The sequence below is a fragment of the Pyrus communis genome, chromosome 15 (assembly GCF_963583255.1).
Source record: "Pyrus communis chromosome 15, drPyrComm1.1, whole genome shotgun sequence".
Taxonomy (NCBI): Eukaryota; Viridiplantae; Streptophyta; class Magnoliopsida; order Rosales; family Rosaceae; genus Pyrus; species Pyrus communis.
Genome location: NC_084817.1, coordinates 23,447,734 through 23,464,074, shown reverse-complemented (window position 1 = coordinate 23,464,074; position 16,341 = coordinate 23,447,734). Strand labels below are relative to the sequence as shown.

The 16,341-nt window shown below is 36.4% G+C and overlaps 2 protein-coding genes across 2 annotated transcripts; both read left to right on the top strand.

The window, feature by feature from the left end:
• Window positions 1-668: 668 nt before the first annotated feature.
• LOC137717961 (nifU-like protein 2, chloroplastic) lies at window positions 669-3,400 on the top strand. Its single transcript, XM_068457483.1, has 4 exons — window positions 669-839; window positions 942-1,053; window positions 1,940-2,250; window positions 2,943-3,400. Exons 1-4 carry the CDS (start codon window positions 780-782, stop codon window positions 3,129-3,131), a joined length of 672 nt encoding a protein of 223 aa, XP_068313584.1. The 5' UTR covers window positions 669-779; the 3' UTR covers window positions 3,132-3,400.
• A 2,162-nt stretch (window positions 3,401-5,562) lies between these two features.
• Window positions 5,563-10,615, top strand: LOC137717447 (probable magnesium transporter NIPA4). Its single transcript, XM_068456824.1, has 9 exons — window positions 5,563-6,096; window positions 6,861-6,917; window positions 7,703-7,793; window positions 7,866-8,026; window positions 8,168-8,295; window positions 8,406-8,543; window positions 9,488-9,580; window positions 9,952-10,057; window positions 10,216-10,615. The coding sequence occupies exons 1-9, from the start codon at window positions 5,922-5,924 to the stop codon at window positions 10,320-10,322; spliced, it is 1,056 nt and encodes a 351-aa protein (XP_068312925.1). The 5' UTR covers window positions 5,563-5,921; the 3' UTR covers window positions 10,323-10,615.
• Window positions 10,616-16,341: the final 5,726 nt, after the last annotated feature.

Genomic DNA, 16,341 nt, shown 5'->3' with positions numbered 1-16,341 from the left:
AAATTTTATGTTTAAAATTTGACATCTTATTTGGAGATGGTCTAAGTGGAATTAATTTCTTTTAATTTTTTATCATCCACATGGGACAACAGTGACACGTAGTGCCTAATCATTGTTCACATGTGTGCTAGGTCACGAGTTAATAGAGATTCAGAAAGTCTAATAGCAGTGTGAAAGTGTCCTACTATTTTCACTTTAGATATAAAACTGATCATATAAAAAAATGGAAATTGTTATTGATACGCTAAAAATCTTATTCTACACTTCAAACTTTATATATTCAAAAAAATAAATAAATAAGATTTTTAAAATGTTAATAACACTTCTAAAATACATTTACATATAAAAATTTGAAAAGCGCGATATTTCATGCGGTAAAGTGAGAATTACCTTTAAAATCATACTTGGCCAACAACCAAAAAAAAAAAAAAAAAAGAAAAAGAACACGTCTGTCACGTGGCAGCATACCATGAAACTTAGCAAAGTGTTTTCGAGCGGTCAATTTTTCGGGAGAACAGATGGCAGTAGGCTGGTAGCACTTGTTATCTTTCTCATCACCGTTGATTAAATTACTCGTGATTTTCTACGGATGGGATCGAAACAAATTTCCTAGTTTCCCATTTTACCCCTGAGACGGAAATAAAACAAAAGGAAACTCACCGGCGTTACTTCGAGCTTCTTCTCCTACGATGTACCTGTTTGGTTCCTGAGAAAATCCAAAAAGAAAGGAAAAGAAAAGAAGAACAGAGAAGAAATCACAGCGGTATCTTTTATTCGAGATGAGGGCGATGCTTCTCAATTCGCCGCCGTACTGCAGACTCCAACAACCACTTTCCACGGTCTTCCTCGATTTCCCTTCACTTCCAGAAACAAATCAATTCAATTGCTTCTTCTATTTTTTTCTTTTAATTTCTGACTTTTCACTTTTAATTTTCCTGCAGAGTTGTAGTTTATTGTTTGGAGGTTCAGGCTTCTGTGTATCTTTCAGTAGGGGGCGTAATCTGGTGCGGCCTAGCTCACGGGTTCGGTTACCTTCACCTTCACGCAGCCTTGGTCAGTTTCTTTTTTATTTCGAAATCTATCATTTTTATGCATTACATATATATCTGTATATGTGTTTGTAATCAATCAATTAATGTTTGGTTGATTTGTTATACTAATATTAGGGCTTCTGCTTTTAAAATGACTACTTTTAGAATCAATCTTTAGTAAAAATGCAAGTGAATTCTGAAAAACACTTGGAGTGCTTCTTGGAAAAAGCGTATAACTAGTGTTTTTTTTGCAGAAAACACTTTTAAGTGCTTTTGGAACCTAAAAAAAAATTTCACCAAAAGCGTTTTCAACCATTTTTTAAAGCACTTCCAAACGAGCTTTTAATGATTTCTTTTTCAGCTTTTCCCGGCTGTTCTATTTTGCTATAATGTTTGATTGAACTCAATTAACTACGCACGTTGGACTGAATCAACTGTAGAATTCAACATTGATATACTATGCACTTTTTGATGATTTTGTAATTCTGTGTACCTTGTGGAACTTGCAACATGAACTTTGTTGTTAATGGTTGCCATGCTTTTCTTGCTTTGTGGATGCTGGTGTGAGTCAATCCAGTGACGTCGCATGAATATTCCCAAATTGAGTGTTAGGTAATGACTGATGAATCTGATGATTAGTTAGTACGATAACCCAAAGATGGAATTGTTTGTTAGAAATTTTAGGGTATGGAACCCTTGTGAAGTCTTACGAGTAAGAAGACATCATGGGACGTCCACAGTTGCTCTTTAATTTGCAACGTTGACAACTTATTCTTCCGGATAAAAAAAATAGTCAAATCCAATATGTACGTTAAATAAGGACGTGAACTCCACGTTTGCCATATTCACTGGTTCATAATTTCCCTAGTTGGATGTTTGATGGTCATCTATATTTTATTGTTGTACAGTAATTAAGGTGGTTGCTACTCCGAATTCAGCGGTCGAATTGCCACTGACTGCAGAGAATGTTGAAAGTGTATTGGATGAAATCCGGCCATATCTCATTTCTGACGGAGGAAATGTGTCGTTACATGAGATTGACGGAAATGTAGTGTGGTTGAAGCTAGAGGGAGCATGTGGCTCCTGTCCAAGCTCTGTTGTGACAATGAAAATGGGTATTGAGCGTCGTTTAATGGAAAAGATCCCTGAAATAGTTGCAGTGGAAGCAATAGCTGATGAAGAAACAGGGCTTGAGCTGAATGAAGAAAATATAGAGAAGGTGATATTTCTTTTGAAGTCGTAAACACACCCATTTAGTAATAAAATTGGATATACTTTTTCATGTTATCTGCTTCACGCATAAAGTAGAAGGGCTTTCCTTTAGATGGTCCATTTAGGGTTTAGGTTTAAGAAAAAAGTATTCCTGAGTTTATTTGAATTTGATATAGAAAATTGAACCAGTACAATATATAAGAGAGTTGTTTAGCGGTGTTTGTTTCATTTGTCTCGTAATTTCTGGGGATTCTGAAATCCTTTTCCCTTTATCACTACCAATAAAGAAACCTTACTTTGTTTGCCTAGTTTAATTATTATACTGCTCCAGTGCCTGCTACCGACCTTAATTTTCTTCCTCGTCATTTCTTGGGTGGTCAAGTGCTTTTGCAGTGGGCTATTAGTAATTTACCTTGTTTCCTAGCCTGGTTATTAGTATAGTGATGATATCCAGTGTGTATCATGGACTTGCTCAAAGAAGCTCAAGACATTAAAACACGAAATCTTTGCCAGTAACTTGGATTTGTAGTCTTTCTTAAGGTCCACTGTGTATTTGAAGGCTAATACGAAAGATAACAATTTCGCATTGAGAATGAGTTCCAAGCATAATACCGGCCCAAGTTACCGAAAAGTTGAGGAAGTTTGGTTCTTGATTTAAGGTTTCCATCTTATGTATTTATATGTACAATTTTGTTTCAGGTACTTGAAGAAATTAGACCCTACTTGGTAGGGGCAGCAGGTGGATCTCTTGAACTTGTGACAATCGAGGATCCTATAGTGAAGGTGCGTATCACAGGTCCAGCTGCTGGGGTAATGATTGTCAGGGTGGCGGTCACGCAGAAGTTGAGGGAGAAAATCCCATCCATTGCAGCAGTTCAACTACTGTGACATTTTTGAGCTGAAGCAAACAGGTACACCAGATGATATTGCTGCATTTTTCTTCCAAAAACTCGCATCTATCTGCAAATCTTTACAAATAGGATAAACATGCACAGTTGATTACTGTGATGCAATAGTGGAGCAATACTTGAATTAGATGTAATCGTTGAGAGCTCCTTGTGTTCTTTCCATGTTCATTGAGATATTTCAGGGGGCCGCTGTCAAACTCCCGATATTCTTATTGATTCATGGCTGTATAGTTCCAGTTACTTGTTTTCTGATAATGAATTCAACCAGCTCTAGTATTAGTCACGGACTGGTTTTCGGGTGTCAAATGGAAAATGTTGGTCTGCAGATTTCCATTTAATTTGGAATATAACCTCGAAATGAGCTTCAAAAGATATACACTTCTCAAAATTTGATATGAGCACCGATTACTAAGGGCTTGTTTCGTGTCTAGAATTGGATAACCCACGAGATTTAATGCGTGTTGAAGGAATATACGAAAAAAGTTGATCCAAATTGAAAGTAAAAAGTTACATGAAAAAGGGTTTTCTGGGTTTTGTAAGAAAGTACACAATTTGATGAACAAATGAATATATCGAAGGCGAATTAACAGTCAAACAATGTATCTACAAACTCAGTAATACTGACATGGGTGGTGCTTACCACTCTTTTTTTACCTCCCACTAGTTTTTGGCATACGGATCAAATGAATTGAATAAGATCAAAGGACAAAAGTCAACATAGGGTGTGTGAGATAACAACGGATGCGTGGATAGCACTGCCCAGTCACATTGGCTTCCGTCATTAGTTGAATAGGTTTGGGTTGAGGTTTTACTTCACTCTATATTTGGTACAACGCATGAGAAAGGTAGCTACACACCTACACAGAAAGTAGTAACCTTGTGGTTGATAAATTATGTGATTCAATTGAAAAACTCTAATCATTCTGCTTATATCTAAAAAATAAAAAAGGAAAACGAATGAAAAAGGCTTGAAATTTTTGAAATTTAACGATAATGACAAAATAAATGGTAAAATGAATAGTAACATAATTGATTTTTTAATGTTAAAATGTGGTTTTTCGTTAAAGTAAATAGTATCGAGAGCTTTTTCGTTAAACTTCCAAATAAAAAGGGATTAACATATCGTTGACACATTCGAGAGTAACGGATGAACTTTGTATTCTTGCAACCCTAAAGATACATGCTCTTGTAACGTGTCCGAAACATTCGAAGCAAGACAGTCTTTCAAATGGTTAGAAAGGTCCATATATGCCAACTTCACATGAACCCAAAAGATTTAGGGTAAAGGTAAAATTTGAGCTTACCCTAAAAATTTACATGATTTGTTTGGGTTGAAAATTGACACAATTAGGAAGTAAAGAAAAGGATCAAAAGATGGAGTATTGCACTCATCAACCTTCGGTCGGAGTGAAGTCGTTATTATGGGAACAACCGGGTTAAAAAATAATAAAAAAAAACATCCCACATTAAAATAATCCTTCTAAAATTCCAGCTTTATCCCTCGTTCTTCTTTAAGCCACCCAGCACCAGCAGGAAAAGAAACGCCAAACAACCTAATTCGATGAGCACCCATCTCGGATTTCCCTCCCTCGACATGGGCATGCTGAGAACTCCCGTAGCACTGTCCCTTTTTATTTGAAATTTAATGAAAAATTTTTGATACTGTTTATTTTAATAAAAAATTATATTTTTACATTAAAAAGTTAATCATAGTACTATTTATTTTACCATTTATTTCGTGCTTATCGATAAAACTCAAAATTTTTAAACCATTTTCATTAGTTTTCCTTTTTTTATTTAGAGTAGTACTATTCGCTCATTACTTTTTACTTCTCGTATATCCTTATTAATTTTTTGTCTATTGATTTTCATTTATTCATTCGATCAGACAGTCAAAAATTAAAAGAGATGTGGGAAGTAAAAATGAATGTATGAATAGCACTATACTTTATTTATTGCAGACTTAATTCAGATAGGGGTAAAAGAGGTAGTTTATGTGTAAAAATTGAAGTATGGGTGCCTTCATAAATGTGAACTTTAACAGAGAATTTTCTACCCTCCTATTCTCATCCCCATCCATCCCCTCCTCTCACATTGATTTTTATCTTATTATCTCTATAAAAAAAATCAATATAAGATGTTGACGTGGCTTAACCGTGACCGTTCAAATAGGAGGGCATGAAAGGGTAGAGAATTCTCCTCCTTACTGAAAAGATATCGGTACTATTCATTTTAATGAAAAATCATATTTTTACACTAAAAAGTCAATCATGATACATTCATTTTATCCTTTATTTTATCTTTATAGTTAAAACTCAAAGTTTTCAATGTTTTTTTATTAGTTTTTCTTTCCTAATTTTATGGGGTGTTAATAGAACTCCTAATAAAAATCCAAATATTCGATTCCCAGCACACCCGACACGACACACCACCTCTCTCTCTGTCTCTCTCTCTCTCTTTCTTGTTCTCTCCTTCGCCTTCCGATCTGCTACAGCTGTATATAATTTCAGTAGTCACCGCCAACTCCCAGCGCCGACATTATCTTCAACCGCTTCTCCATCTACATCTCTGTATTCTGTAAAACGACGATCCAGCGAGCGAGCGTGCTTTCCCAACTCACTCCGAGTCCCGGCCGATAAAAAAATCGGCCCCTCATTTCGGGGGTATTTTGCACTCTTTCGAAAGTAATGATACACTCGAAGCGTGTGAGCAGATAAGAAGAAGAAAGAGGAGGTTTTTAGGGTTTTTGAATTTGGGGTTTTTCTCGGCCATGGCGACCGAGGGTCAGAGCCCCCCGATGAGCTGGAGAGACTCGTACAAGGGGATGTCCTCTGACAACATCAAGGGTTTGATTCTTGCTTTGTCTTCAAGTTTGTTTATCGGTGCTAGTTTCATTGTGAAGAAGAAGGGATTGAAAAAGGCCGGGGCTTCTGGCATCAGAGCAGGTTCGTAATTCAAATATGCTTGTCTGGGTCACTTATAAAGTTCAATTTCTCAACTTTTTATTATTCTGATGTGGGATTGTCAATGGAGCAATTGGGTGTTTGAGTTTGTGCTCGAATTGTTGCAAGTTTCAAAATTTACGGCGAATCGAGTGAAAAATGGAATATGGGTTAGAATGTAAACCAGTCCAGATTGGTGGGCAAGGCTGTTCTATTTAGTAGATTGAAGTTTATAAGTTAATTGAAGTATCACTTGAAATTACAATCACTTGGCTTCACATTTTTGTGTTACACTACAAATCTATGACTCAGTTGATTTGAATTGAAAATTTTATATATCTTTCATCCCGAAACCATTTATCAAATCAAGTATTGCAATATGGTCTCTAAGTGATTGTTAGCTTCTGATCTTGTGTAGAAGAATGTTTTGATAGAACATTTTCAGGATATTGACACTTATGATTCAAGTCCATTGATTATTAGTTTATGGGTGTTTTCTTCTTTTTATATGGCATGTTACTGATCATGTCATATATCTCCTTTTTACTTCTGTGGTATTTTAATGCATCACCTTAGCTGTTGTGATAAAAAAAATCCCAGTATCCGAACAACATATAGACAGCATTTGGTTTTTGTATGCTCTAGATAATTTCAGCTTTTCTTTCATGCCTTTGGTTCTTGTCTATTCTTTGTGCTTTATGCGTTTCCGTATTCCGTTTGTGCTTGACCGTGGATAATTGGGATGAATCATTTTACATGTTTGGCAGGAGTTGGAGGATATTCGTACCTATACGAGCCACTTTGGTGGGTGGGCATGATAACGAGTGAGTTGAATATTTCTCTTTTTCAGTTACGTGATCAATGAAAACCAATAATTTGTTTCTCTGTCGGACTATTATTTCTATTTATGTTACTGAAAGGTACTGAAGGTGTTTTGAATAGTATAGAAAAACAAATGACATTTTCTGACGTGTGTGTAGTACACTGAACATACAAAATGTGGATCATAGTGGACAAATGTTTGATGCAGTAAAACTGGTACACTTCTAGACAAGCTTCAAAATCAGGGAAAGAAAGGGCGTTGGGGAAATTTATTTTACAGGATCGTAATTCAGGGAAAGCCTTTTACACCATTAGACATGAATAAGTGGGCACACCTGTCATTGAAAATTACTTCATGATCTATAACTTTAAGTCTTTAAGGGTATACTTCTAGTTTTGGCTAACCTTGGGGAGGGAAATTCAAGCATTTTCAGAGAGCATTGACAGTAAAATCATTCCTTCCCGCCGGAAACAATAGACCAACGGAGGCAATGTGTAGACCAATGTCTGCAGTTTACTCATTAACCTCAGTGTGACTAGAATCCAATCAAAGCTTCGGGGTGGCTTAGCATGGTTTTCTAGTTTATTGTTGCAATAAAGTAGTTTATTTCTCAGGAAAATAAATAGGAACGACAGATTGTTCTCTATTATCTACTTGCAAATTTATAGCTGACCACAGAAACAAGCATTTTATAGTCCAAGGAACCAAATGGGTATTTATGTGTCTTATAGTCATGAACTTATTTTTGAAAAGAAAGATTCTGACTGACAATTGCCATTTTGACAGTGATTGTTGGGGAAATTGCTAATTTTGCGGCTTATGCATTTGCACCAGCTATACTAGTAACTCCTCTTGGTGCTCTCAGCATAATTATCAGGCATGATAAAAATTCATTCATCCATATGGTTGCTTCTTAGTGTTTAGTGCTGATCGCAATATTATCTTGCAGTGCTGTGCTTGCACATATTATTTTACGTGAGAGGCTTCATATCTTCGGTGTTCTTGGTTGCGCTTTGTGTGTTGTGGGTTCTACAACAATTGTTTTACACGCTCCTCAAGAACGTATGATTGAATCTGTTACAGAAGTTTGGGATCTTGCCATGGAACCAGGTAATTGGGTCATTTTCTGCATCTAATTGTTCTTTTATTGTATTTTATTCTTAATTCGTGTATTAATGTATTGTTGTTGCTCTTTTGGCTACATTAAAAGGAAAAGGGATAATTTCTGATAATCATACTTGTTCCTTGTAGGTTTTCTCTTGTATGCAGCTTTGGTCATAACTGCTGTGTTTATACTTATATTCCACTTTATCCCGCAATATGGCCATACACACATAATGGTCTACATTGGAGTTTGTTCCCTTGTTGGTTCCTTATCGGTATGTATTGCTGTATACTTCTGTAAATTTCAAGTGCTCGTGCTTTATCTGTGTCATGCCGTCCTCTTCTCAAATGTGTTTTTTCAAACTCTAAAGGTGTCCTTTGACAGGTCATGAGTGTTAAAGCACTTGGAATTGCTTTGAAGTTGACATTATCAGGCATGAATCAGCTAGTTTACCCCCAAACTTGGGTCTTCACTTTAGTTGTCATTTCTTGTGTGCTTACCCAAATGAATTATTTGAATAAGGTTAGTATTAGTCATTTTTCTGTCCTTGTGTTATTATTTATTATATTTATATTTGTTATTATTTTGATCTTCCAAATAAACACTTGGACATGCTTGAAGTTGTTGTCAAGCATGAACCAACTAGTTTATTCCTACACTTTGGTATACATTTCAGCTATCATAACTTTTGTGCTTACCCAAATAAATTAGTTATCTTAAGGATTACTTTTTGGCCAAACGCAAGTCTTAGTCTTTCAAAAATGCTTTTAGTTGACACTTTGTCCTCTCACCCAATAAAAATTTTCGGACAGAGAAAAAATGAAAGATAAAAAACTTAATGATAATGCCAACAATCAGAAAATGATCTAAGGATTATTGAGGAAGGCCTGAAATTGGAAAAAGTCTAATCATGAAGTTGTTACTTTCTTGGTTCTTCCACATTTGCATTCTTTTTTGTCCACAGCTAGCGTAACAATGCAGTATGTGTCACAGATTTTCATCAACGATATGCAGATATGCTTTATTGTGGCTAAACTGCAATAGATACATTGTGTGATTGTGGGTATTGGTTTCTTTGTAAGCAAGTGTTTTTGTAATTTCATACTCAACAAGTATTACTCCCTGATAACTGTTCCGGTTCTTTTGGATAGGAAACTGATGTTTCAATCCAACATTACAAACATAGAGAATTGGTTAAATGACCAGCAATCTAAATAACTATCATAGATGACGAGGTAGCCCAGTCCTAAGAAAATATACAAGAACTTAGGTATGGTAAGAGAATAATAATTCAAACATTGGTTGGAGTAGAAACTGGACGTTGGACTTTAACTTGCCATATAGGCCATTGAAAGTTTGGTTTTGATCATTTGACATCTCAGTTTAAGATACCCTTAACTCATTTAATGAGGAGTCGGGTTTTCACCTCCTATGTATTTTGATTAGTGTTTTCCTTTCCGTCGCAGGCACTTGATACTTTCAACACAGCTGTGGTATCTCCTATATACTATGTTATGTTCACATCACTAACTATTCTGGCTAGCGTTATCATGTTCAAGGTATGTTCTTTTTCACAGATTGTATTGGTACCCCCTCTATTTCTCTGTTTCTTTTTGGTTTGTAAATATAGTTTCTCTCATTATTTAGAGTTAGAACTCGTCTGTCATGAAATATATCTCATACAGGGGTTCATTTATGCTGCCCTCTCTATAAATTGAAATTATAAGCTAGTCCTCCTAATCTTTCTTTGTCTTTTTCAAAGAAAAAAGTTGTTCGTTATCTCTCTCTCTCTCTCTCTCTCTCTAGCCCATATAGTTTCTGTGTTTTTGTTTTGAATAATCCAGATTTCCTTTTCTTCTACCCGTGTTACAATATTTCACATGAATAGATTTCCATTTGCAACTTATCATGGGGCATTCTGTACTTTAAGGATTGGGACAGACAGAGTCCAACTCAGGTTATCACCGAAATGTGTGGGTTTGTGACCATCCTTGGAGGAACTTTTCTTCTTCACAGAACGAAGGATATGGTTGACGGTATGTTTCCTTAAATATTTTTGTCACTGATGGTTTACCGTCAATCTTAGATTGTTAACAAACGGACCTGTGGTTGGGTGTTTGGTATTTCACGAGAACAATTAATTTTTTTTAATGGATTCTGAACCTTGGATTGGTTATTTTATCAAATTTTGTAGGTTTGCCAACATCAATGTCCTCCGTGCGACTATCTAAGCATGCAGATGAAGATGGAATCGATGGTTCTGAAGGCATCCCTCTTAGACGGCAGAATAATTCCTTATAGCTGACATTTGCCTTCCCCACAAGCTTGGTTGCTTCTTTCTTGAGGACCTTGCTAAGCGAATCTGTATTCTATGGAGCATCGTATCTAGCCCACCTACCGAATCATATGTTTTTCGATACTTTCAGAGATTGGTAAGAGTTTCCTCCTTTTTTGTTACAGTTACAGCCCACTTCTTGAGAAAGATATTCGCCTAGATTGTAATTTTGCGCGAATCGGTTCTGTGGTGTATCTTGGCTAACACTTGCCATTCAATGAATTTCTGAAGAAAATCACAACCCCCTTTCCTCCCTGAACTTGTGTTTATTGTCTCTGCACTACTTGTTATTTGCGGTCCCAATGAACGTTGGATACCTTGGATAATGACGGTGTTCACGGTTGTATAGCGCCTTTCCTGGTGCAGAGGCTACCGCATGAAATTCCTTCTTATTTTTGGGTTGAAGCTTGAAACCGTGTGATCTTGCTCTCGTTTGTTTTAAGGGAGGCCTCTAAATACATCTCATCTCGTTCATTTCACGCTGCATTGAAAAAACATTACATTGTAAATTTTCCCTGTCACGTGAACTATAAATACGGAATCATATTGTGTTTCGTGAGTTTGATTTTACTTCATAAATACATATTGCCTCGTTATTTCTCTCTAAAACTCAAAAATTAATTATGTTAATTTTGTTATGTAAGTTTGATTTGGGTGCACCAAGCTAATTAATTTCTTTTTTATTTTTCTCATCTCTACAACTCGTCAACCCAAGAAAATTCCATTCTTAATTTCTTTCTTTTAAGCTTAATATTTTCTGATTGTTAAATGTTAACCCATAATAGAGATTTATAATCAAATTCATGGGCACATGTGGCATATCTTATTGGATGGTGAGTTCCACAAATGTTCCAGAGAGCGACTTTTAAGTTTTAGGTAGACGAGACGAGAGAGTAGCAAGTCAAAGTGCAACAAATTTTGAGTTTCAACTAGTAAAGTACTTTTGAGTTACAGTGGCAAAATGAAATCAAAATCAAATTCTAAAATGCGTGGTAAAAATAAGCCTAAAAACAATCCACATTTTGACAAATGTAAAAAGTTACCATCTAACAACGATTCATCCGGTAATTCGAGCCGCGCACAACAAACTTGTGTAGTTACATGAAACCGCAGAAATTTGAATAAACTTCGTGATGTTAAAGGTACCATGTACAGACTATATGCACTTGTTCAATATGCGTGTATTCCTGTATCAAAGCCTTTCAATTCCTGACCACATACACGCATATTGAACCATATGCATATTAATATTTCTATATCAACACATCAACATAGAACGTTTCTAGCATCGTTTATCGGGCAACAAAATTGTGCAAGTCATTTTCCCTTCCCACATTTTATTGCATTTAATGTGCCATAAGCTTTAGCACCTTGCGATGTTGTGGGACTCAAATCACAACCCCCTTTCCTCCCTGAACTTGTGTTTATTGTCTGTGTACTACTTGTTATTGCGGTCCCAATGAACGTTGGATACCTTGGATAATGACGGTGTTCACGGTTGTATAACGCCTTTCTTGGTGCAGAGGCTACCGCATGAAATTCCTTCTTATTTTTGGGTTGAAACTTGAAACCGTGTGATCTTGTTTTCGTTTGTTTTAAGGGAGGGAAGCCTCTAAATACATCTCACCTCGTTCATTTCACGCTGCATTGAAAACATTGCATTGTAAATTTTCCCTATCACGTGAACTATAAATACGGAATCATATTGCGTTTCGTGAGTTTGATTTTACTTCATAAATACATATTGCCTCGTTATTTTACTCTCTAAAATTCAAAAATTAATTATGTTAATTTTGTTATGTAAGTTTGATTTGGGTGCACCAAGCTAATTAATTTTTTTTTTTTTTTTCTCATCTCTACAACTCGTCAACCCAAAAAAATTCCGTTCTTAATTTCTTTCTTTTAAGCTTAATATTTTCTTATTGTTAAATGTTAACATGTAGTAGAGATTTATAATCAAATTCATGGGCACATATGGCATATCTTATTGGGTGGTGAGTCCCACAAATGTTCTAGAGAGCGACTTTTAAGTTTTAGGGAGACGAGACGAGAGAGTCGCAAGTCAAAGTGAAACAAATTTTGAGTTTTAACGAGTGAAGTGATGATTTTTGAGTTACAGTGGCAAAATGAAATTCTAAAATGCGTGGTAAAAATAAGCCTAAAAACAATCCACATTTTGACAAATGTAAAAAGTTGCTATCTAACGACGATTCATCCAGTAATCCGAGCCACGCACAACAAACTTGTGTAGTCACATGAAATCGCAGAAATTTGAATAAACTTCGTGATGTTAAAGGTACCATGTACAGACTATATGCACTTGTTCAATATGCGTGTATTCTTGTATCAAAGCCTTTCAATTCCAGACCACATACACGCATATTGACCCGTATGCATATTAATATTTCTATATCAACACATCAACATAGAACGTTTCTAGCATCGTTTATCGGGCAACAAAATTGTGCAAGTCATTTTCCCTTCCCACATTTTATTGCATTTAATGTGCCATAAGCTTTAGCACCTTGCGATAAGTCGTAACCGAACCAAGCGTTCGGCCTCGGCGGTATCTTCCTGGAAGATGAAGATACAGGTGGAGCTACACTTAATCATCTTGGGTGTGAATCTGAGGGTGCTTTTGCTTCAAAAGACTAGAGACAGAAGCACAGTGTTTCGAGTTGTAATTGCATTTCTCGCAGCACGCCTGCAGCTGTTCAATGAATTTCAGGCACCTGCAAAGTATAAGCACTAGTTACAAGGCAATAGTTAAAAGAAACTAAAAGAACATAATGCATAAGAATCATCATGAACGCATAACGTTTGACTTGGACAATTTATGCCAACAACGATCCTTTACTCCGACAACATCTAAGGTTCCTCGAACAATGTGATATCTCACACCGGGTAAATCCTTAACCCTTCCCCCTCTTACTAAGACTACAGAATGTTCTCGTAAATTATGGCCAATACTAGGTATATAAGTAGTGATTTCAAATCCAGAGGTTAAGCGTACTCTGGCAACTTTATGTAATGCAGAGTTTGGTTTTTTTGGGGGTGATAGTGGAAAAGTTGACAGATAAGTCACCCTTACTGCCAAGTTAAAGCAGAAGTAGGCCGCATGCAGTAGCAAACTTTTAGCCAAGGGGGTGCAACACCAAAATCAACTGTTACGAAAATGACAGCTTACACACTAGAAACGTGGAAGTACCAGTTCGGCTTTGACTGCATTCAAGTTTAAGTCACTCTTTTAAATGCCAGTAGAAGGTAACATCACTCATTGTTGTGGGACTCAAATGCCAAAACTTCAATAATTAGTTAGATATAAGTATAAATGATGGTCAAGTTCGCACATAATTAAGATCCGACATCAAACAACAACAATAAAACTTTATCTCACTAAGTGGGATCGGCTATATAATCCTAGAACGCTACTGAGATCGGTTTTGCACCTAACTCTAATCCTAATCCAACATATTAAAAATAAATACTTGCTGGACCAGATCATCACGGTTCTGGTTTGATAACTAGGAGAAGGCCTTACATCCAGAATAACTAGAAATGTCGTGACATTCCAACCATATTCGGACCATGTATTTTATGTGTCGGTTTGACACTGAAATAGTGAAAGGTGCATCAATCACAGAACTTTTGGCTATCAACGACCAGAGGTTTGCTTCTATGAATAAAACATACAGGAGGAAACATGTATGAAGAATAAAAGAGACAAGCTGGAAGAGAATTCCTTGAGTAAGGTCATAGCTAGTGAATGTAACCTCGTACTATGCACGTACCAGACACTCCTAAGCAACTGTTTCTAAAGACCACCTAAGATTTCATTACTATGTTGAAGAAAGAGACGGCGATTTCTCTTCTCGGTCATGTTTCCTTGTTTGATAAATCTCATATGCATAACATAGGGAAACAACTCCTAATCACTTTAGCTGGAGACCCTTAGGGCGCGTTTGTTAGGAAGGATTTGCTCGTCTAGCATAACTCACTGGAATCAAGGCATATTGAATGAAAAACCGGATTACAACTTCCGTATTTGTCCAAATTGAATGTAGAAGATGGAACAACGAGGAAGGAAAATTATCCCTTCTAATCGACAATATTCCTTCATGAGCAACCCATCTTCTACCCTCAACTTGGACTAAATTTTTGAAGCGTGTCAAAGTCCTATCCAATATGCCTTTGATCTAGCAATTATCCTATCCAACCCAATCATCCCTAACAAACACGCCCTTTTACTGTCTTATTGTATAAATAACAAACTGGAAGAGTAGAATGAACGGGAGTTGTAAAGCAAGCAGCCAAACGCAGTGGTAAACCCCTAACCAGCTACAAATCACAATGTAAAAAATTTATCGATATCCTCGTTAAATTATCTGTGACCAGCTTTTTTTTAAGTATATTTTTATCGAACTAAACCCTTCACTTCATTTGACTAGGATGTTGAAAAAAAATTTTCACAAAAGAACCTCAAAACTTACGGTGGAAAAACTCAGCGACCACTTTATCGATTTCCATTGTCAGAGATAAAAATGAGAAGTTACACCAATTCATCATTTTAGCTAAAAAGCCATAAGAAAGTGGCGGTGTTAGAAATGTCCCATTATTTTCTCGGCAAGCAAAGAATATTTTCTCGGTAACCAAACATGAGATACAGATAATAAAGGGGAGGAGGAAAAAGCGGACGTACGTACTTTTCAGGGAGGAAGTTGTTCTTGGAGAGGCATGCTTGAATGTAGCAGGCTTCTTTCTTGCACGGCTCCTTGCTTTCTTGCTGCACCATCTCCTCTCTCTCTCTCTCTCTCTCTCTCTCTCTCTCTATAACATTCGACCGTCGGAAATGTCCGCTCCTGTGCCCGGTTTCTTTTTCTTATATTTATTGGTCTCACCGACCGACCGACCGACCGACCAGTCTTCCCACGTGTGCGGCTTCTGTCATGGACCGGCTTATTCGTTTTCTTTTTGGGAACACTCGGACTCGAACCAGTTCGAATTTTGGAAAGTTTTGTATCCTCTACTTCCACAAAATTTTAACTTTACCTCCTTTATTATGTCTTACTTTAGATTTTGTATCATCTATGTCCCGTCAAGTGAATTGAGAAAAATATTAGTTTCGAGAACTTTTGATCTTTTTGACACGTTAATATTTTGGCCAAATTGGATAAATAGTTATTGTAGTGATAGAACATTCACAAGACAACTTCATTGTAAAAACAAACTAAATTTTAAGCTCTCTTAGTATAAACTGCTAACAAATTTAAACCCCACCTCATTTTTCTTTGTCGTCACAACTCACGACCCACCCACCATTCGCACCATTTCTATCTTTTACTATATTTTTAATTGGTTCAGTTTCAATTTGGGGTAGAAGTGCGGACCTATTTTAATTGGACACAATGAATTTATTTATTTCTTACATGGACACCAATCGTTGTAATGTGAGGTATTTTTCATCTCCACATGGAATTTACAAGGTATTTATTCATTACTTACATGTCGTAAGATTAAGTGCTACATAAAAAACAAGAACCGTTCTTTTGATGGTTAGACCGCTGAAGGGACCAATAGTGTACAAATTTTGAACTTTAGGGGTTATTTGATATTATAATTTTTTAGATTATCCTAAGTTAAAACTAAAGAGCAAAAAGGGTGTAAGATGTAATTAAACGTTGTCCAATTGTTTGTAGAACCAAATAATGCCAGGAGAATTCTTGCCCGAGGATCATGGAGATCATCCAATTACATTCGTTCATTGTACATAGTACGATAAACAATCATTGTAAAATTTTTATTTAAAATTAAATATAAACAAAGAACGTAACTAAGAGTATGTATCCTCTCTGTCCAAATAATGATTGCTGACGTGACGCGCAGTATATAAGATACCTTCTCCTCCCGGTTCTCCTAAAAACAGAAGCTCCTCCGTCCTCCGTCCTCCGTCCGCCGTCTCTCTCACAATCACAGACACAGCAAAAA

Coding starts and splice junctions, on each gene's coding strand:
- LOC137717961 (XM_068457483.1), top strand. CDS start 780: ATGAGGGCGATGCTTCTCAATTCGCCGCCGTACTGCAGACTCCAACAA. Junction 840..941: donor TCCAACAACCACTTTCCACG/GTCTTCCTCGAT, acceptor ATTTTCCTGCAG/AGTTGTAGTTTATTGTTTGG. Junction 1,054..1,939: donor TTCACCTTCACGCAGCCTTG/GTCAGTTTCTTT, acceptor ATTGTTGTACAG/TAATTAAGGTGGTTGCTACT.
- LOC137717447 (XM_068456824.1), top strand. CDS start 5,922: ATGGCGACCGAGGGTCAGAGCCCCCCGATGAGCTGGAGAGACTCGTAC. Junction 8,296..8,405: donor CCCTTGTTGGTTCCTTATCG/GTATGTATTGCT, acceptor GTCCTTTGACAG/GTCATGAGTGTTAAAGCACT. Junction 9,581..9,951: donor CTAGCGTTATCATGTTCAAG/GTATGTTCTTTT, acceptor CTGTACTTTAAG/GATTGGGACAGACAGAGTCC.